This window comes from Fundulus heteroclitus, chromosome 3 (assembly GCF_011125445.2).
Source record: "Fundulus heteroclitus isolate FHET01 chromosome 3, MU-UCD_Fhet_4.1, whole genome shotgun sequence".
Lineage (NCBI taxonomy): Eukaryota > Metazoa > Chordata > Actinopteri > Cyprinodontiformes > Fundulidae > Fundulus > Fundulus heteroclitus.
The window spans coordinates 28,585,917-28,607,849 of record NC_046363.1 but is presented as its reverse complement, the minus strand read 5'-3'; the positions used below and the strand labels follow the sequence as shown (position 1 = coordinate 28,607,849).

At 41.6% G+C, this 21,933-nt stretch overlaps 2 protein-coding genes across 3 annotated transcripts; both read right to left on the bottom strand.

Annotated features, from left to right (window-relative positions):
• Positions 1-2,968: 2,968 nt before the first annotated feature.
• Positions 2,969-10,535, bottom strand: gapdh (glyceraldehyde-3-phosphate dehydrogenase). 2 transcript variants are annotated; one of them, XM_012870348.3, is made up of 12 exons: positions 10,452-10,535; positions 10,030-10,078; positions 8,680-8,779; positions 7,758-7,864; positions 7,540-7,630; positions 4,876-4,991; positions 4,709-4,790; positions 4,468-4,619; positions 4,302-4,380; positions 3,680-3,763; positions 3,438-3,535; positions 2,969-3,359 (listed from the first exon to the last, which is right to left on the bottom strand). In XM_012870348.3, exons 2-12 carry the CDS (start codon positions 10,050-10,052, stop codon positions 3,290-3,292), a joined length of 1,002 nt encoding a protein of 333 aa, XP_012725802.1. In that variant the 5' UTR covers positions 10,053-10,078; positions 10,452-10,535; the 3' UTR covers positions 2,969-3,289. The 2 variants fall into 2 exon arrangements, with proteins under 2 accessions (XP_012725802.1, XP_035991025.1); XM_036135132.1 differs by lacking the exons at positions 2,969-3,359; positions 3,438-3,535; positions 3,680-3,763 and adding an exon at positions 3,843-3,932.
• A 5,548-nt stretch (positions 10,536-16,083) lies between these two features.
• wu:fj39g12 (ANP domain-containing protein) lies at positions 16,084-17,780 on the bottom strand. Its single transcript, XM_012870268.3, has 3 exons — positions 17,527-17,780; positions 16,582-16,737; positions 16,084-16,390 (listed from the first exon to the last, which is right to left on the bottom strand). Exons 2-3 carry the CDS (start codon positions 16,678-16,680, stop codon positions 16,097-16,099), a joined length of 393 nt encoding a protein of 130 aa, XP_012725722.2. The 5' UTR covers positions 16,681-16,737; positions 17,527-17,780; the 3' UTR covers positions 16,084-16,096.
• Between the last annotated feature and the right edge of the window lie 4,153 nt (positions 17,781-21,933).

Here is a 21,933-nt window from a genome sequence, read left to right as displayed (position 1 = left end):
ACTGTCACTAACGAGCAATAAGGAATCCCACAATCCTTTGCATGACATGACGTATGAGAACAGCTCACCAACAATTGCTTCTTTCATACCCACAATAGAGTTTGTGCTGTTGACCTCATGAAAGGTCAAGAAATAGGCGCTAAGAGCTATAATTACAACATTACAATAGCCTGGGAAGAAAGTCACAGTGTAATTGAACATGAACAAAGTAAAATATAAGGCAAAGCTGGACAAAAACTGCCTTATAAATGAAAAGATTTTTACCTGGGCTACGGTTGATCCTATGACAAAGTGACAGCAGGTTTAGTTCAGCCTTTATTTAAGTTTTAGGTTTTTGTTTACACAAGCTGAAGACAGCTCCAAAACACCTTAAAATCACTTTTATCTGGCCTTCTTCAGACATTAGTCTCTGTATAAAATTCTTGATGACTTTCAGTGTATTTTAACGATCGTATAAGAGGAGCCATTATAATTTCATACACATGAAAAGATTGCAATAAATTAACTAATCTAGTATGATTCTGACTTTTCTGGGCTTCTACCAGGGAACTTCAACAACTGAAAAAATCAACCTCTTTTATGCAGGCAAAGCACTTATTAGATTGAAAATAGTGAGGGTTTGTTTTCTTGCTAATATTTAAAAACATTATTGGACAATTAGAAACATTTTTGAATAATGTATAGACCAACTGTATTTTTTAATGGATACTTTAATCTTATTTTTCATGCTGACAATAATTCAAAACATGACTATTGTACATCTATCATTGTATCTCAGACTAGATGACGTTTGAGCTCCATTGAAATACAGGGTTGTGAACAGATACCTCTGGACAAAGGTTTTGTGGGTTCTTTGTAGATCTTGTCCAGTTTCTGTTTGAGCAGTGTTGCAGATATTTTAAAGCACTTCAAGCCTTCTGAAAGGAAGTTTGATAACTAAAAGGAAACTAAATCTCATCCTAACAATCTTTTATAGATACTGTATACATTGTTATATTGTATAACTAAATTTTGTTTTATAAAGTATAAACTTTAAAAGGCTGTCTTTGGCTGTCCACCCGACTTAAACCATTACCAGATAAAAACACTTTACTGCACAGAATCTGCATATCTATACACTCATCACACTATCCTATCACACTATAACCCTCCAACATCACCTGTTGTTGCATTAACACTATAAAAAAGGATTTTTAAGACCAGTTAAGCCAGGCTGCCAAAGAACTTTGGACATGTTGAAAACCTCAGCAAAAACTGCTTCTGAAACCAGAATCAGCTTTATTGGCCAGGTATGTGTACACTTACGAGGAATTTGACTCTGCATTGTACAATTGTCATAATAGGCTTATTTACAGAATAATACAATACCACAATAGTGCGGTGATAAAAATCAAAGATAGAAAACACATGTGGACACACTATAAACAAGCAGACAAATTGAGACAGTAATCCAATGGTGCAATGAGCAAAGGTGGAAGTGATGTACAGATGCAAATACACATACAAACATGCATGTCCACAGTGTGATGAGTGCAGAGAATGCTGGTATAGAGCATCATATACAGTGTTATAATGGTTATATACATGAGGTGGATTTGGCATGCAGCACATTATGAAAAGTAGAAAACAGCAGCACTGTTTTGTCAGAGTCAGCTGTTCATTAGAGTGATGGCTTGTGGGAAGAAACTGTTCTTATCTCTGTTGGTTTTGGCGTACAGTGCTCAATAGCGCCCACATGAGGGGAGAAGTTGGAACATGTTGTGACCGGGGTAAAATGGCTCTGCAGTGATGTTTCATGACTTTGGGAATGTATAGGTTGGCATTGATGATCTCTTCTGCAGTCCTGACTGTCCATTGCAGCATGTATGTATCGTTTATTTAACCAGGAATATAACTAATTGAGACGGAAACCTCTTTTTCAAAAGTGACCTGGCCAAGAAATCAGCAGAAAATGTACAACAAATTCAAACCGCACAACCAGATACATAAAGCACATGACCAGGAGGAATGACATAATTCATCATTAGGATCGTTACAAAAACCAAATGATCTAGTGTCTATCCTTTAAAACTGATTTTAATTGCCCCAAGGTAACAAGAGCTAACTTTAAATCCTTCTGTGTGTCATACCAGATAGCAGGGGCAGAATATTTAAAAGCCTTTTTACCCACTTCAGTTCACCCCTGTCCTTTTTGGCAGCAGATCCAAACCAGACAGTCCTGGATGAGCTTAGCAACAAACCAATCATCTTATTTTTAAAACATTTCCTTCTGGCAATACTAGATGCTTAAAAGCGAACTGACACCAGGACCCACACTGGGCTACATTGGCTGAGAATTATGGGTACCACTTGGGGGCACTCCGAGCACTCCAATTTAATTTCCTGAACATTTATCCTTAAGCGTAAAAAAAAAAAAAAAATGGTGAAGTGATGGTAAAATATGGAGGTGTGGACTTTGACTGGACTCAAATCAGACTTGAGTCACAGATTTGATGACTTAGAACTTGGCTTGACTGACTTGCATACTAATGACTTGACTATCTTGACTTGAAATGACTTGATGCACTCATTAAAAGTAAAAGAAAAAAAAAAAAGAAAAAACACATACTAAATATCAAATAGAATATTAAGCCACGTGATTCCCCCCTCTCATATCATTATTTCATGGATATCTCATTGTGACTTGAAATTTAAACCCTTGACTTGAGACTTGTTAGTTTCGACTAAAGACATTAGACTTTGGAAATTTGGGAAGTAATGACTTGGTCCCACAAGGAGAAATTATCCTATTCAGCAGTCAACATTAGAGTCAAGGTAAGAAAAATTATTTCAGTGAAATCATAGAATAAGCAGAGAAACAAAGTTTAAACTATGTTGTTGTTGTTTTTTTTAGCCAAGTCAGTCCATCTAAATCCAGTTGCAGTGATTTAATCTGTGCAGCAACAAGAAAAGGACACAAAAGCCTGAATCTCACAAACAAAGGACTTTATTCCACCACTGACTGCAGCACTAGAGTCCTGCAGACAGGAAAACTTTCACACCGTCACTCCATCCACACAAGAACAGAACAGGGAGTTTACCAAATAAAAAAAAAAAAAAAAGAATTGGTCAACAGATTAACTCATTTGTCATGTGGGACGTTTCCTCAGGCGTGTGGTGAAAGGGGGCGGAGTCAACCATCTGATGGAACTAGGCAGAGTCGGATCATACAGCTTATCGTACATTTATAACTCTGTATAAAATGAGAATGAGGGACACTCTGTGACGTTCAGCCAGCTGGTTGGTTGGTTTACTCCTTGGTAGCCATGTGGGCCATGAGGTCGCAGACGCGGTTGCTGTAGCCGTACTCGTTGTCGTACCTTAGGGCAGAAGAAAACGAGTCATAAGCATTGCTGGCAAAAGAGATGCTAGATGTTTAGGTAGTGCCGGAGGCGCACCATGAAACGAGCTTGACAAAGTGGTCATTGAGGGCGATGCCGGCACCAGCATCAAAGATGGAGGAGTGACTGTCACCGTTGAAGTCTGTGGAGACGACCTGCAGGAGAGCAAGGAGTACAAGATGAATCTGATCCAACACCACAAGCAGACCCACCATGCTGGGTGCTCAAACCAAAAGTCAGGACAAACAAAGAATTAAAAAAAAAAAAAGTAAATCTAGAAGAGGCGACAGGGTACAGACCTGGTGCTCAGTGTATCCCAGGACACCCTTCATGGGACCCTCAGCTGCAGCCTTCACAACCTTCTTAATGTCATCGTATTTGGCCTGTGAAGGAGAGTAATTTAAAGCCTTTTACCAACTAGATGAAACCTCAACATGTCAGAGCTAATTGCATGAACTTAAAACCCCAATTTCAATTTCAACGAAGCTTGTAATACACTGCAAAAACGAATCTAAAAATAAGTAAAATATTCTTAAAGTTTGCGTATTTGTCCTAGATTTGAGCAGGTAAATAAGATCAGCCAATGGAATGAGTATTTTGTCTCCTAAAATAAGATAATTAGATATACTGCACTTGAAATAAGATGGAGATGAATTGTTCCGGTTTTAAGTCCAAAAATCTTATTCTATTGGCAAATCATCTTATTTACCTGCTTAAATCAAGGACAAATGCACTAATTTTGAGAAGCTTTTACGCATTTCTAGTTCTGTTTTTGCAGTGTATTGCCAGAATGTTAGACAGTTTGGCTCAATTGAATGTGGGTTTCTTTCTCAACATGATGGTACTGGAAACACTGAGGTGGATCATATTCCCTTTATGTTGGGGAATAACAGACGGGTATCCCCATTCGCAGCAACTTACTGGTTTCTCCAGACGGACGGTCAGGTCAACCACTGAGACGTTGGGGGTGGGGACGCGGAAGGCCATGCCAGTCAGTTTGCTGTAAAATATCAATAAATCAGACCACAATGGATGCAATTCTGCAATTAACACATCTGCTCCAGATGTATATTAAACTGAGACTGACCCGTTGAGCTCAGGGATGACCTTGCCAACAGCCTTGGCTGCACCGGTGGAGGCGGGGATGATGTTCTGGCTTGCACCGCGGCCGTCCCTCCACAGCTTGCCGGAGGGGCCGTCCACCGTCTTCTGGGTGGCAGTGATGGCGTGGACTGTGCTCTGACGGAGGACGGTGAAAGAGGAGGAGCATTCAGTGAAGTTTAAAGCGGCTCGTCAGCCAAAACGCTCTAGAACAGTCAAATCCTCACCATCAGGCCCTCAATGATGCCGAAGTTGTCGTTGATGACTTTGGCCAGGGGTGCCAGGCAATTGGTTGTGCAAGAGGCATTGCTATGGAAGGCAATATTTGAAGAAAATGAGCCTCGTGGTCCTTGGCAAAAAATATGTTTTAATTCTTCAAATGTGCAAAACTTACCTGACAACCTTGAGGGAATTGTCGTACTTGTCGTGGTTGACGCCCATGACAAACATGGGGGCATCAGCGCTGGGGGCGGAGATGATTACCCTCTTGGCACCACCCTTCAAGTGAGTCTAAAAAGTCATTTTCAAGGAGAAAGAAAAAAGTTATTTTAAAGTAATTTGACATGGAGACAGGCCTAAGCAAATACAAACAAAGCTGCTGTTTTCTGCAAAAAAGACCTTCCTCTCTCATGCAGAACGTATCCTCACAGCTACAGATGTTATATTTATGAATTAATCTTTTTCATTTACTTCAAAAGTTTACAGACAAGAAATTAAAAAAGTAGCTAAAAAAAAGTTACATTCAGGATTTAAAATGAAAAAGCTAAAAACATCAATTTGTCAGATTAATACATTTCTACAATCTAATGGCAGATAAATCAATGCATAAATGCTAATTAGCCCCCTTTACCAACTGAGACTGCTTTGAAATGCTTTACTTTAACTTAGTCATTTAGGCTTGCAGTCATTCAGAGAAATAACTGCTTCTAGACAAATTATTTACTGCCATCTGTGTGTTTACAGGAATCTCGATGCAAAGTTAAATTCTGCTTAGAGCCACATGCACATCTGGGCCAGTCCTAGAGTTAAAAATTGGTGCAACTGGACAGCGTGAGAGCCAGACTAATACACAATGAAAGGGCAGTCCATTACTTTTGTTTTGTTTTATGTTCTCAACTTGCTGAATGGCGTAAAGAGCAATCAACGAGTCTCTACTGTCCAGAGCAGCTGGTTGGTCAGAAGGAGAGCATGTAATCTGTCACATGATCAATTTTTATTCTGATCCAATAATCCCTTAAAACCTGTGTTACACGTTTCAGATGTCAGATCACACTCCAAAAATTAATGTTCACTGACTGAAGACTGCAGAATGCTATAGCATACCAATTAAGGAAACACAACTGACATAATATCAGTTGTGATCTGAATATCTTCCGCAAATTTAACATCCAATTCCATTGCTATGCTGATGACACCCAGCTCTACCTCTCCACACAACCATCGTCCTCTCTTCCCCCCACCTCCCTCACAAATTGCATCTGTGAAATAAAAGCCTGGTTCACCAAAAACTTCCTTCAATTAAACAGTAGTAAAACTGAGGTTCTCCTCATCGGCACCAAATCAACTCTTTCCAAAACTGACAGTTTCCCACTTGTTATTGACAGTTCCTCCATCTCCCCCTCCCCCCAGGTTAAGAGTCTGGGTGTCATCCTCGATAGCACCCTATCTTTTCAATCCCATATCAATAACATTACCCGGTCTGCCTACTTTCACTTAAGAAACATCAACCGCCTCCGTCCCTCCCTTACCCCACACACTGCTGCCATACTTGTGCACAGCCTTGTCACCTCCCGACTGGATTACTGCAACTCTCTCCTCTTCGGCCTTCCTCAGAAATCACTCCATAAACTACAACTGGTCCAGAACTCAGCTGCTCGCATCATAACAAGAACTCCCTCTATCCACCACATCACCCCGGTCCTCCAACAGCTTCATTGGCTCCCCGTGCAGTTCCGCATTCAATATAAAATTCTCATGGTGACATTCAAGGCCCTTCACCACCTAGCCCCCCCCTTATCTGTCAGGCCTCCTGCACATTCCCACCCCCTCCCGTGCTCTTAGATCCTCATCTGCTTTACACCTGTCTGTCCCTTCCGCCCGTCTCACCACCATGGGGAGCAGAGCATTCAGCCGCTCTGCCCCCCGCCTCTGGAACTCTCTACCACCCCTACTTAGAAACACGGACTCACTTCAAAATTTTAAATCACAACTCAAAACTCATCTGTTTAAGACCGCCTATTCTCTTTAATTATCAATTTCCCTGTCCCAGCCTTGGTATTTATTTATTTTTTATTTATTTTTTAAATGTTTTTTGTTTTGATTCTGTTCCTGACATTCTGTTTTTTACCCTTCTGTACGGCGACCTTGAGTGTCTAGAAAGGCGCCTTTTAAATAAAATGTATTATTATTATTATTATTATAAGTTTTAACAATGGCTTACATGACCAGTGATCTGCTGGTTTGGCGACCTGAATAAATTCCCCATTAACACTGTCAGGGAGCAGGGCTTAAATGGACCTAATCATGTACAATGACTTTATGAGTTATACGCCAGTCGCTTACTCTGGTTGCATACAAAAGGTTTTCCCAATTAAATTATCACCCCTGTTGGCTTATGTTTTATTTCTGTGTTTTACACTTTGTTTTTGCTCTATTTGTTTGTAAATGAAGCTGTTTCAACGGTTGCCATCTTGCTTTCTGATAGTACTGCCAGCAGATGGCACAACAGTGTTTATGTCTGCAGATTGTGCCCCCTGTAAAATTCTTTTCAGGCACAAAAATGACTAAACACTTGGCATATATTGTTTTATTTGAAGATGAATACTTGGTTTTGTGATTTTTTTTTAATAGTCATAGTACTTGAATAAGCCCCTTTAACTGGTATATGTTGCAAGAAAAGTAGCTGCCTTGCACCAATCACATCCGCCATATTTTTTTTTATATACATTACTCCCCTACTTTCCAAGTATATCACTGTCAAGCATTGGTAAGTGGATATTCTTAAGATTTATTTTTTATTTCTTTAAAGCAGCAAAGTCTGAAAGCCTTTAGCACTTACTGAAGCCTTCTCAATGGTGGTGAACACACCGGTTGACTCCACAACGTACTCGGCACCAGCCTCACCCCATTTGATGTTAGCTGGGTCTCTCCTTTAGGAAGAAAAATAAAAGCAAAGTTGAGCTGTTGCTCTCTTTAAGCCAATTTGACAGCATTTCTTACATGTAATCCTGGGGATACAGGGCATCTAAGTGACCAAAGAAACAGAGGGCAACTCACTCATGGAAGACGGTGATTTTGTGTCCATCGATGACCAGCTTGTCTCCCTCGGCCTTGACCTCGCCGTGGTAGCGGCCGTGAGTGGAGTCATACTTGAACATGTAAACCTGAAGAGACCAGAAGGCACATATGTTCACTTTACATCTATAATAATAATAATAATAATAATAATAATAATAATAATAATAATAATAATAATAATAATAATAATAATAATTCCATTTTCTAACACGTCTATCCTTTGTAGGGTCGCTGGTGCCTATCCCCACCTGACAATGGGCGAGAGGCGGGGTACACCCTGGACAGGTCGCCAGTCTATCTCAGTAATAATAATAATAATAATAATAATAATAATAATAATATTTCTGACACGCTTATCCAATAATAATAATAATATTTCTGACATGCTTATCCAATAATAATAATAATAATAATAATAATAAAATAAATGTATTTTATAATGGTGGTTTATACAGCATAAATCGTGCCCTGGATGAGACACTTTTCACCTCCAAAATCTCTATGCACAAAAAAATAACCCAATTAAACATTCATTTTACCAGTTTATTAATCATTTAAGTTAGGGGAAAACCAACTTCTTTAACATCCAGTTATTTTAATTTCTCAGAAAGATACACTTAACCACATTACATCTACAAAAATATCGGTTTTGACATGTTTGCTTCATTTTCCAGCAGTCACGTTGCAATTGATTCCTTTACACAAAGAGTACTCTGCTTCTCCAAATTTCCTAATTAGGTTTTTTTTTTTCTTCCCTCCTCCGAGTGCTGGTAGCGCCCCATATTCATTGCACCCTGAGCAGGGAGCCATAATCAAGAACTACCACCGCTATAAGAGAAATCTCCTCTTCAGCATGCGTTCATGATAAAGCACACTGACCTGCTGCACATTTCTGACCTACCATGTACTCCAGGTCGATGAACGGGTCATTGATGGCCACGATCTCCACCTTCTTGGTGGTGAAACCAGCACGGGTCACCAGACGACCAATGCGGCCAAATCTGTGAAAGGGGAACCAAAAAAAATGCACTCCTTAGTCTGGCCTCTAGATGGCAACATAATGCCACGTCAATCTGTCCAGATCTGCTTTAGTTTCAGTGAAATTAAAGGTGAAATCCTTCACTCAAAGACGCAGAAATGAATCAGAGAGATTTTGGTTGACATTCAGTTAAACCCTGGAGGGATCTGCTTCAGTCTACTAGTGTAGAGGTTTTTCTTGCATGTGGGAATATAGATAACATCCCGGGAGACATGAAACTGGAGTCAAATAAAGGCCAGAGTTCGGGAGGAGGGGCAGGAGGAGGTGTGCTGCAGGGGGCTCTGACCGCTTTCCGTCAATGAAAGTTGAAATGTTTCTCAGATGTGGTAATCCCCGTGACGCCAGTGCAACGTTTGATCAGTGGTTAATTTTTAACCCACTGGGTCCAAGAATCTGGCCCTGATAGGCCGTGCTTAAACACTGCAGCTGCGTGGAGCAGGAAGTTGGGCACGTAGAGGTAAAAAAGAGCAAGTTCGTGATCCAACAAGCAGATTAACGTCAGACTGTGTGCTCTGTGACTTCAGTTTGCTTCCATCAGCAGGATATACACCCTGCTGGTGAACAACCTCTCCAATGATGAAATTGCTGCCCACAATGTTATCTGCTGAAGGCCAAAGTTCAAAGATCAGCAGAGGCACGAAGAGCAGTTGCTCAACGGTCGGTTTTGGAGCATGAGCACCTGTGCATGTCCTCCGTTTTAAGACGCTCTTAGCTTCAGCTGTCGCAGATCGTCACTTTCAAGAGGCCTCAAAGAATGCAGACTTTCGTCTTGCTTTTCATGGCATTATGTTGAAGCAAAACAGAGGCGCCGTGATTTGGGAAGGAGATGCGATCCGAACAATAACGAGCCACATCTAGGGGCCGTTTCCCCAGCAGATTAAAAAAATTCACCTCTTGCTCGAATATACATGCAAGATTTTTGTAGTAACCCCTCTTCTCTTTACAGCATCGCATGCAGCTGACACTTTGAAATCTAAATGCCTCTCTGCTGCAAAATGTTTGAATGCAAGTCAGTCATTTTGCAACGCACAAGCAGATTTATCCATCACCGTCTTGCCTTGCATAAACTTCTGTTTAAAATGCAAACATCTCTTTGTACATGTGTTACCAATAATAACTCCTGGCATTTAACACCTGTTTTGAGTAGTTTTGATTAAATATGTCACTTATAAAGGCCCAATTTCTTACAGATGGGTGTGAACATGCCCTTACCCATTGATTCCAACTTTCACCATTTTGCCTGGGGGGGTAGTCTAGTCCTCTGAAAGAAGGATCAGAATAAACCAATTAACACAGAAACATCTATAGTTTATATAGTACTTTTTAAAGGGTTCATTTTTAAACAGTTTTAGGTAAGATGACTGCAGAAGAATCAGTCCGGTGAACTACTGAGAGAGTGTTGACCTAAGTGAAACAAGAACCAAAATGGACCCAGCAAGCATGAAATGGGGGTCAACAAAATTATAGTTTAAATCTTTAAAAGCTGCTAAAAGTCAAATTGCAACAAACAATTTTGTGTCACGTTTTAGATGTGTTTAACCAGACCATGCACGCTGTCAACAGGTGATCCGAATCAAAGAGAGCATGCAGTTTCCTGACTAAGACTTTGTCGTGAGCTGCTTGCAGGTATTTACCGTTTGTGAGATGACTCGGTCTGTCCTGCGACTCCGGGTGTGAGTGGGGAAGAGCAAAGTGTAGCTGTGAGTTTTATGATTGACCAGGCCCTGAAGCCACGCCCCCTTTTGCAAATGGTAACTCAACCCTGCCCCGCCCCCTTCTGAATGTCAAGGTCGTTAACTGCACGGTTTAAAACTTCACTTTAAATCCCGCTGCTACCCTCTCATCCCTATTCTCCTGCTCACTATGAGCCTAAACATTTTTCATTGTTTTATTTGCATAAGGGGCTGTGAAGTGTTAGAGGTCCTGATTTAGATCGCCACACCTTAAAGGCCTCGCGCCGTTGGCTGAAAAAAGACAGGGGTCCCCTGCTGACCTTCTCAGTGAATGTAGCCACATGGAGTGAACGAATAGGTGGGGGGGGGATCAAATCTCTGTCTTACTGACTGTGACATTTAATGTCCAAAGACCATGACCCTTCACTTGACTGACTCTGGAGCTGCTATTCTTTTCCTGCAGCTCCGATCCCTCTGCAGAAGTCAAAAGTTGAAGCCTGTTTGCTCAATTTCTCTCATGTAAGCGCACAGGAGCGTGCCTGAGTCCATTTACTCAGTTCAATTGTGGCTTTTGTGAGGCTATTTAGAAATACCTGCAAGGATGCAATGAAAGAAAGTTGCTTTTTCCTCCAAACCCAGAATGCAGAGGCACCGTGGAGGTGTGTGCAAGGGATCGTCCCTTCTGCTCCCAGATTAGCTGCCTTTACTTTTCTTCCCCTGCACACAAAAAAAAAAAAAAAACATGACAAGGCTCAGCCATGTCAGCTGCTGTTTCCACGTCTATTTTTGACCCTCTTTCCTGGCAACATTGTTGACATCAGAAAAGAAAGCTCTGCACAGGAGATTAGAAAATGTCAAATCTGAATCATAACCATGTCCGCCTAATTTAAAGCAGGTCTGTGAGTTGAAGCTTTTGTGGCGTCTCGTCATCAATGCAGGGCTCAGCTAAGTGGACAAAAAAAAAAAAAAAAAAAATCCTATTGAAGGTCTTGTATTTTCCATCTTTTTGCAGAGGGCTGCAGACACGACCCAATACTCTAAAAGTGGACCCCTACGGTGGGCTTCATGGCAGCTGTCCAGTGTCCTGGCATTGCTGAACTACCACAACCCTGAGTGCACGCATGCCAGTCTTGGCCGCTGCTTTAACAGCTTAAGGTCAAAGAGGGGAATTAAAGGTCGGGCTAAGATTAGACTCTGGTTTGCCGGCCAACTCTTGGCCCAAGTTATTTTGAGTACTGTAAGGGCTGCCTCGATCAGATCACATGCTCTTTCTGTTTTACAATAATGACACTGAAGGAAAGACCCTTTACTTCAGAAAAAAAAGAGTATTTTTAAGGTTTTAGCCGAGAGACCCAATATTATTTAGCCTCTGTATGCTCTAAAAGCAGTTTCATTTTCCTAATAGTTCCCAAGTGTGTTGCAAACAGAAAATTATGCACCCATGCAAACTGACCTAAAGCTGCAATTCTGCTGCTTTATAACCCTGATAGGGAAAACAGGACAATGTCCAGATTGCAACATTGTGAGAAAACAAATAGTTGTGCGCAGACTGTCTTGCAGTGCCATCTTGTGTCATGGAATAAAACAAACCCACGCGATTCGCTGTTTTAAATGTTAGAAAGGATGTGGACACAACCTCAAAGTACACAGTAGGTAGGGAATAAATGGTTTAATCCTTCAACACTTCACATTGTTAAGCACATACAGTGCTTCATAAAAGTATTCATGCCGCCTAAAATCCTTTAAACATTCTACAGGGATTTTATGTGACAGACCAACATAAAGTAGGTGAAAACTAGTAAGTAGGAGGAAAGTTATACATGTTGGAAATTACAAATAAAATGAGAAAGATGTAAACAGACAACCATGGAACAAGGAGAGCTTTAATCAGAGATGCAGGAGGAGCTGCAGAGATCCACAGCTCAGGTGTAGAGCTCTGTCAACAGGATAGATTAAAACAAGTAGCTAAATCAAGAAAAAGAACACAGCTGAAAGAGCTATAACATAAGCAATCTAGTTTTCTGTTTGCCATAATCCATGTACAACTCACAACAAACATGCGGGAAAAGGTGTCCTGCACAAGTCAGACCAAATTTAAAGTATTTGGCCGTCATGCGAAAGCTGTCTGTGGTGGAAAACGAATAATGCGCATTTCACACATGCAGCATCCCCACTGTGAAACATGGTGGTGGCAGCATCATGTTGTGGAGCTGATTTGCTTCAACGGGGACAGAGAAGCTGGTCAGAGTTGATGGCAAGATCGATGGGAGCTGAAAACAGGCAAGTCATGGACACAAAAAAAAAGGGGAAAAAAGCTGCTGGTTACGGCAAAAGATTTGAGTTTTGAGTAGATCTTCATTATCAGGTCAGACAACGACCCTGAAGATAAAGTAGGAATTACAATGGGGTGATTTAAATTAAAGCATGTGTGCGTCAGAATGCACCAGTCAAAGTCCAATCCAAATTTCAATTGAGATTCTGTGGCAAGACTTGAAAAATTGCGTTCAAAGATATTCTCCAGTCTGAATAAACGTGAGGTATTTCACAAAGATGTTCAAAAATGTCCTCCTCTTCATGCTGGTGTTTTCCTAGAAGACCTGCAGTGGTTCTGCTGTTCTGACACAGGTTGGCACAATGCAAATGAATGCCACAGTTTTTATGTTTTATCTGTGTTGGTCTAAGACAGGGGGGTGTAAAGTGCCGCCAGGGGACCATTAGGGGCCCATGGACTGATTTTGTGTTCTTCTCTTGTAACCGTACTTTTTACTTTCTCTTTAATTTCAGAGCACATAAGATCACATCTATCCTGTGAGTTTTACTCAAATGCAGACTTTATCGCGCCTAAATCTGCCCTTAATTTACTTATTAAAATTGGCTAAACACAGCAAGCGTTTTCAACAAAAAAAAACTGGCCCAGATCCTGTTCTCATCATCGAGAATTTGTTTTTCCAATTGAGTCCAAAAGTATTCACACACCGGATGACCAACTTTTGATAAGCGCACATGTGCTTTATTGAAGTTTGGCATGAAAAATGATTTACACATCCTTGTCCTACAGAAAATCAGACACATTTTTTTTAATTAAACGTTCAGTTTTGGGGTATTTTTTGGTCGTTGAATACTTCTGACTTGACAATTTTGGACGACATGACAAAAAGTTTGGAAACGCCTGGTCTGCAACAGGAAGGTTCTGGTCGTAATGCACAAAATGCCAAAAACCTTCTTCTTCCTCTATCAGCTCCTTCCTGACAGAACCCTGTACATTTGATCTGGGCTTGGGACCAGCACTGAGAGGACACAGCATTGCTGGTTTAAAAAGAAAATAAAAGAGCATAAATATACAAGTAGAAATACTTTTGAAAGGCATGGCAAGAATTATCCAGAGGAAGTGAAAAGTAAAAGTTATTTGTGTAATTATTTATATATGTTACTGTACTTTATTCTGTGGCGTGAGGAGGCTGCGGGTTTGAATCTGGGAATCAGAAGCATGTGAGGTGAAGCATGAGCAAAGTCAGTGTGACAAAAACAGAATAATCCTAACGATCGACAGCACAGGTGCCTCCCTGCAGTGTCTGGGTGTTTTGCTTAGATGACTTGTAGCTAAAATGATCTGACATCCCTAAGACATAAAGTTAATTTGTTTGTTTTAAAAATAATAATAAAATACATCACCTTGTTTTTTTGTTTGTTTTTTTACCTTGATGTAATTAAAAATCACTTAATGTCTGAAAAACGTCAACTGCGAGCTAGACGCTCACACTTTCTAACAGTCAACATGATGTCCTGCCAGAACGCGTCAAACGTTTTTTTAAATGAACATTTGGAAACTTCTTACTACATTTTCTGGTTTTGGACGATTCTCATTTATCTGCTGATGAATCAGTTCAGTCATATTTGTGCAGCCGTGGCTGCAGAGCGTAGCTGTGCATCATCACTCCAGACTCGGATGGCTCGTGTTTACTACGTTTAGCGATGGGCAAAGTGTGATCAGTGGAGGATTTCCCTGCCGGCTGATTTTATTTTCTCTCATTTTCCACCTTATTTTAGATCTTGACACTAATGTTCCATAAAATTGGTGGATTATAAGGTAACCCTGCAAAAACATGCCTGATGTAAATAGATGAATTAGCTCCTTGGTATGTCACCTTTTTCTCCAGGCTTTGCAGGGCCTTACATTCACGCCCCTTTAGCTTTCTACAATTCAGTGACATTGCTATAGAAAACTTCAATTTATTTCATTGGGATTTTAGTTCACTTTGCTGCCGTTAGACATTTTCTGGTTGAAGGTTTTGCTCATTCCTCTTTGCAAACTAACTGAAGCTCTGACAGATTGGACGGGGAGTCTCACCGGAGCATTTTCCTCCATGTGCATTGCAAAAACGGAACTAAAAATAAGTCATGCTTTCTTGAAGTTAGTGTATTTGTCCTTGATTTTAGCAGGTAAATAAGATTATCTGCCAGTGGAATGAGTATTGTAACCCCTAAAATAAGATAATTAGACATACTGCACTTAAAATAAGGTGATGGAGATGAGTTGTTCCTATTTTAAGTGCAAAAATGTTATTCTATTGGCAGATAATCTTATTTCCATGCTCAAATCAAGACAAATACACTCAGTTTAAGAAAATTCAACTTACTTTTAGTTTCGTTTTTGCAGTGTGTACCTTGTTTATGAATAATCTGCACATCAAACATTTAGCTTCAGTATGAAACCTTTCTTCTCAGGTTCATCACATGAAAATCATATAAATTTGTATTTGTGACACCAGTGACTCATTTCTTTACGCTAAAGGAAATTTTTGTTTCACAACCCTGGCAGAAGTCTCTGCTGGCAGGCTCACATGTGAGCACGTTCTCCATGTAGAACCACGACGGCTCGTCTCACAACACGAAAAAATAACCCCCCCCCCCCCCCCCTCCTCCCTCCTTTAGGAACTTTGCTGTGTTGGCAGCGCGTTAAAGCGTTTTGGACGTGGCAGCAGGTCCACGCAGCAGAATGACGGGGGAAGGAGTGAACTTCTTCCAACAGCCACAAGAACATTCAATAAATCATCAAGTTAAAACAAGATGTCATGAGGATGCAAAGCTCCGCGCTGAGGGAGAAATTGAGATGACAGGTGTCAATAGGGAGCGAACCATGTGGGCTTTGCGAGTGGGCAAGAATTGAATTTCTATGAGCAAGAAAGCAGAACACCCCAAATGTCAAATCCATTTATTCATGCAAATCATAAGTGAACAAAAAAAAAAAACAAAACAAACAAAAAAAAAAAAACAGCAGAGGGTTTACAGGTGCCATCGTCTTTGGATCTCAACGTCTTTTAATTTTTTCCTTTTTTTTACACAGATATGTCAAAACGTGTCAACATTTACTGAACGCAGTGTGAGGATCTCATGGGAACAAAGCTTAACATGTTCAAAACACTAAGTCTGGAATGAAGTGTGAGGCATCGGATCTACGCTTGGTTTAAACCCTACGTTGCACCAAACTACGGAGAAATTACGCGTGAACATCCTGTTTCTGCGTGTGAATGATTGCGTGTGAGTGTGTCTAAGAAGGATGCCCCCCAGTCTCATCTTTTTTTTTTTTTCCCCTCCTTCTCTCTCCACTAACAGCCGAGTCCGCTCATGGACCCGATCCGGTCCAGTTTCAAACCAAAGCATCCTCTGTTCCATCCCCTCCGGGACCTTTCCGGCTCCGCTTGCCTCTGAGTGGCCAGGGCCCCCTTCAGCAGCCGGAGCCAGGGGGTCTCGGCCTGCGTCTGGACGTCGGCCCACTTGGGGAACTCGGCGGCTTTGACAGCAGAGGCGGAGGCAGAGGAGGAGGACCGATCCTCCAGCTGGCTGTTCAACAGGTTCTCCAGGTCGTCCAGAGTCAGGAGGTCATCGTAGCGCTCCAGAAACTGCTCCAGAAATTATACAGAAGGAAGAAAAAAGAAAAAAGGGAAATCTAATTTTCAGGGTGTGCACACATGGGAGAATAATTCAATCAGCAGGACATTTCATTTTCCTCCTCTCCTCCTGCTCCACTGTGCATCCCCCCTCCTTCCCCTCCTTCCCCCCAAATCCACTTCTCTCTCGGCCCGCATCCTACCTGCGCAGCATCAGGACCAGGATGCAGAGAACGAGCCTCCGTCATCTCAAGGGGAGTCAGGAGGAGCAGAGCGGCGCACAGCAGCACGGGGCGCAGCATGGCAGCGGGAGGAGCAGGAGTAACGAGAAGGGACCGGAAAAATCAGAAATCTGAACGCTGGGGAAAACAGGGAGACAAATCCAGGTATTTCCAGAGCAGGAACGTCAAAGCAGAAGCTGATGATCAACAGGGTGCTTTGTGTTTTTCATGCACAAAATCACGTTTTCTGTTTGTTTTAAGACAAACGTGCGGTCGGCCAAATCCAATGGATGTACATGTAAGTGAAACTAATTGGCTGCCTGCGTCTCAGCGTTAGGGTTTAGTTTAAAGGCGGAACAATTAGTGGGAAGAAAAATACAACATTTTTATAGAAATCCTTATCAGGCTTGCAGTTTTAAGCTTTGATATTTTTTATTACACACATGTATATATTTAAATACATTATGTTAGCCAATTAAAACCCCAGCTGTAACCAGATTTTATTTTAAATAACTTTTAGGGTTGCCAGATTGACTTAAATGGACACCAGCTGTCAAACAGTAGTTTACAGAAACAGGTGATCATATTTAATAAAAAAAATAAAATAAAATAATTCTCCATTCAGCACTAAAATTACAAAAAAAAATCAATATGACAATATGTATTTTTAAAATTATTGAGTGAACTGGCTAAAATTGAAATTAGCTGTGAAGATGTAGTTAAAAGAAATATTCTGTGTAGTCATTCAAATATGTGGACGTGCAGATTGGCCTTTTTCATCGCTTTAATCATTTCTTCAAACAAATTTACTGTACAGGATTGATTCATAAAGAGTTTAAATAAGTATGATAATTAAAACAGACATGAATTGTACAATAAGAGGTAAAACAAAAAAAAGGAATAAAGGAAACACTTAGAAAAGCTCACCTGATGTTTGTTTTCTCTCAGGGTGTCTCTTCTCCGCTCACAGGCTCTTCTCCATTCCCACCTTCTCGGGCTTTCAGCTTCCTCTCACTTGTTGGCACCTGCTGGGAGCATCGGTTTCTCACTCGGCTGGCTCCTCCTCCTCACGGCTTCCACGCTGTGATGGAATAAGGAGGACGATGATGAGCGTGATGATGCTTGTCTTGCTCCTGCGTCTGTCCCCCTGGGTGCTGGGGCTTCAGCCGGGATGCTGCAGAGGTTTTGTAGAGCCAGAGATGGGTTCCCCCCCCACCACCCCACCTCCCTCCCTTTCTCTCATCATCTTCCTCCTCCTCATCTCCCTTTCTTTGGAGTGATGTCATAGCCTTGGGGAGACTGATTGTCATTGCCAAGGTGACCGCGTGTGTGTGGTCAGCGCTCTGTAAACCAAACTCAAAGCAGAGCGCTGCACAAGCCAAAGTCAGAGGCCACGCCGGCCAGGTCACCATCAGGTAACTGGCAGGGAGAGGCGTCCTGCAGCCCAGTCACGACTTATCCTGAATTTATACATTTCCTATGTGCTAAAAAAACCACTCTGAGCATATCAGCATCGTTTTCTTTTATTTATTCCCCCCACCTCTTTGTCTCTGTAGTGTTTCCCAGCGTGCGTTGACCTCCCCCTCTCTGCTGGGTAACTTACAGTCTGTCAGTGCCATCTGCTCCTTGTACCCCCTGCTGCCAAATTACAACACCACCACCAGAAGGATCCAACACGGTGACCTTAAAGTCCAGCAGACTCTGATCATTTCACGTAGATGAACCCCCCCAGCCTTCAACCGACGCCCCAAACCTGGGCGAGAGACCAGACGCCGTCCCCCGTGTGGAGTCTCACATCGCACACGTACTTATTTTATCAATTCTTTTTACTTTTTGCTCTGTCAACCCAAATTGTCCTCAGATAAACACGCCGTTACCCCCCCTGCTGTTTGCAAGTGTCTTTACGTAACGTTTCAGGAAAAAAATAAAAAAAAAATAAAAAAATGCACCCCTCTCATCTTTTTTGGAGAGGACGCTGCGTGGGAGACGGCGTAGGAGAATAGGGAGAGAGCGAGAGAGACAGAAAGAGATTAGCCATGATGGTGGGGTTTGAACTACAGCGGTATGTGATGTCAGTGGAGCTCTGGAAGGAAAGTAGGCGGCAGAGAGTAGGAGGAGGAGGAGAAAAAGGAGGGAGGGAGGGAGGAAACACACGCATCGGGAAGGGAGCAGAGGCAGAACTACAAAAGAGATTGATTACAGGAGGGCAGAAACGATCGGCTAGGCAACGCAAAGTATATCATACATAGAAAAGAAAGGATGAACATTGTAAATAAGCAACATTTAAAGCGAGGGGGAAACGTACCTCCTCAGATAAAGACTCAACTTTCATTTTTACAGTGCTGTAAATCCCCTTAGATTCCTTTAGGCTTAACTTTTTGTCACTTAAATGCTTTGAGCTCATCAAACAACTTTTATTATCAGGTAAAGATAACCGGATTAAATGAAAAATAAGCAGTTTTCAAACCCTGATTTCACATCTATATCCATATACATAGAGAAAGCAGCTATTCTGCTCCTATGTGAGGAAGTAATCACTACCAAAAACTTGAAAATGACTACTTTTAATCACTGCAGAGCAACATTGGCCGACTCTTTTTGATCGAATGGAATGGAATGGAATGAATGGCTTGTTTCGTGTTACGCCTCAATATCTCAAATTTAAGTCTGCCCTTTGACTAGGCCTGCTTTTTTTTTTTTTTATATCGTCAACCTGAAAACTAAACTGTAGACTTCACGGTTCCACCAGTCCTGAAGAAACAAAGCAACACCAAATCATCACACTACCACCGCCGCCGTGTCTAACAGGTCTAATGAGCTCGTTATCTGAAACGCCGAGTCAGTTTTTGCGTCAGATCTAACGGGACACATACCTTCAATAAAAGTATCATTTTCTTTGTCTCATCAGTCCACAGAACATTTTCCCCCCGAAAGTCTTTTGGGCTCAACAAGATGTTTTTTTGGGGAAAATCTGAGAACCTTTAATTAGCTGTGGTTGCCATTTGGCCCCCGTCTCTATTACTATCATGACACTGAGTTATGACTCATGAAGGCTGACTTTATATGAGCCAACTGAGAACTGCGCTGCTAAGGATGTCATTTGGGAACTTGATTAGTCATCAAATGTGTTTCTGGAGTAATTTTGTCAGACTGGCCTTTCCTGGGGAAGTTCATCAGTTTCACGTTGGTCAGCGTCCACAACACGTTTGTGAATAATATCTCATTGAGGTTGACTGGAGTGCAAAAGTAACCAGAGATAGACAGATAGGTGTAAATGACTGTTCATTTGTTCTTGAACTTCTTTAGATCAGCGCATCTAAAACATTTAAATATGATGGAAAAAAGCAAAAATGAAAAGATCTATATGGTGCAAACATGTTTTCCCAGAGCTTTTTGTTTTTCTTAAAAAAAAATTAAAAAAAAAAAAGAAAAAAGAAAAAATTGACCTAAAGAGAATAACGATGTACAACCAATGCTGTCTGGACAAGCTGTGGGAACCCTTTAAACAGCCTGTCCAAACACACAGAACAAGCAGACATTCACAGCTGCTCCGAGCCACACCATAAATCCACGACATCACCTAGTAGACAATTAGTGTCAGGAGGCGGCTTGGTGGGCACTAGATTCTCACATGATGACAAAGACGCAGTGAAACCACCTTTTCATTGTACTTACACACACAAACAATTTCTACTGTAGTTCAATTGTTACATATGTTTTATTTTAGAAGCACTTTTGGGTAAAACCTTGTAGTTTATCTGCAAATTTCTGAATAATATGAAGAAAACCCACTGATATCAGCTGGTTAAAGATCAGACCGTTGAGTTGAGTAGCACCTGGGGGCAGCTGCAGCTTTCTGACACAAGGTTAGGAGTTGTGCTCTTTCAGGGTCAATGCCATAACTGGTAGCATCATATCAGCCAGCTGGACAGCAGTGTGCAGCGACAGGCAGCAGAGGACATCGTCCGCTCCTGAACAACCTGGCGCAAAATGTTAACTTGTCTTTTAGCTAGCAACCAGTAAACAGGGCTTGTTAGTTTACTTTAGTGTAAACATACATCTCCTTCTAGATCCTCACCAGAGCTTCACTGAGATTCTGGACAGTCTCTGTTAACCCTGTCCAGCTCTAGAGGTCCAGCCTGTCTCCTGGAATCTGCTCCATGCTACTTGAGACAGCAAACGTACCTATCCACTGACCCTGGTGGTCTCATTGTTGCCCTCCAAGTAGACCGCTTTTAATGTCGTTAACAAGTCGCTGCTTGTGAAGAATCTCAGTCATCCAAATCATTGTCATTCCATAAAAACGAAAAAAACAAAAAAAAAAAAAAAATGTAAAAAAAAAAAACCAAAGCAACTGGACTTGTTTTTTGTAGTTGAAGACGTTTCACCTCCTCTCCAGGAAGCTTTCTCCATTGAAAAAGTCTGGAGTAATGTGGATTTACTCCACATTACAAAAAACAAGTCCAGTTGCTTTGTTTTTTACTTTTTTTGGATTAACAAGCCACTCTACTACTGGACTGACCAGATCAATACTCCACAAATTCAACTGGATATTATACTCTGACCGAAAAGCATTCGTTGAGCTTCGTATTTTAGTCAACTAACTTGGCAATATTGAACTATATTAGGCAAAAATGATGAATAGGGGAGTTCAGATGAGCATAGAGGCGGCGGTCGCTGTAGTCCAGCAGCGTGGGAGTCTGCTCGGACTGACATGTAGGGAGGCTGTGGGTCCTATAGTCTTCTCTCAGGTCAGTGGAGGGGAACCCGCTTCATCGACAAAGTGGCTCCCTCTTAGGATTATCTCTAATTTTATCAGATTGCCCTGGAATAGCCAGGTTTGAAGCAGCTGGTCTTCCTTTAGGCTGTGGTCCAGTCACATCTGACCATACTTTGCTTTGGATCCACGGTTTCTGTGAAGATGCAGCCTTTTACTCAGCTCTTTCCTTCCATGGCTGGACCCTACAGAGCCAACAATGCAGATGAGCTGAAGGGCACCTTCAACGTAAACCTGACTTCCTTTGCGCCTCAGCAGCATCACAGGCTGATCACCCACATCCTGAGCCAGTAATCCTTCAGCCGGACGCCGCGATTCTCCAAACAGCAAGACTGTCTTTTCTATCAAGACTTTCATAAACAGCCAAGGAAAGAGCTGCTCCACTCTGAAAAGCTGGAGACAACTTTGGTCTTATTAAAATTACTTTGAACAATAATAACAGCGTGACAGAAACTCTCAGCCACTTTAAGGTTTAAAAACCTCCGTTTTGGACAGAAATCAGCTCATTTCTAGTGTGTCGAGACGTGGGAGTGAGGCATGTGAAAACAAGAGTCAGG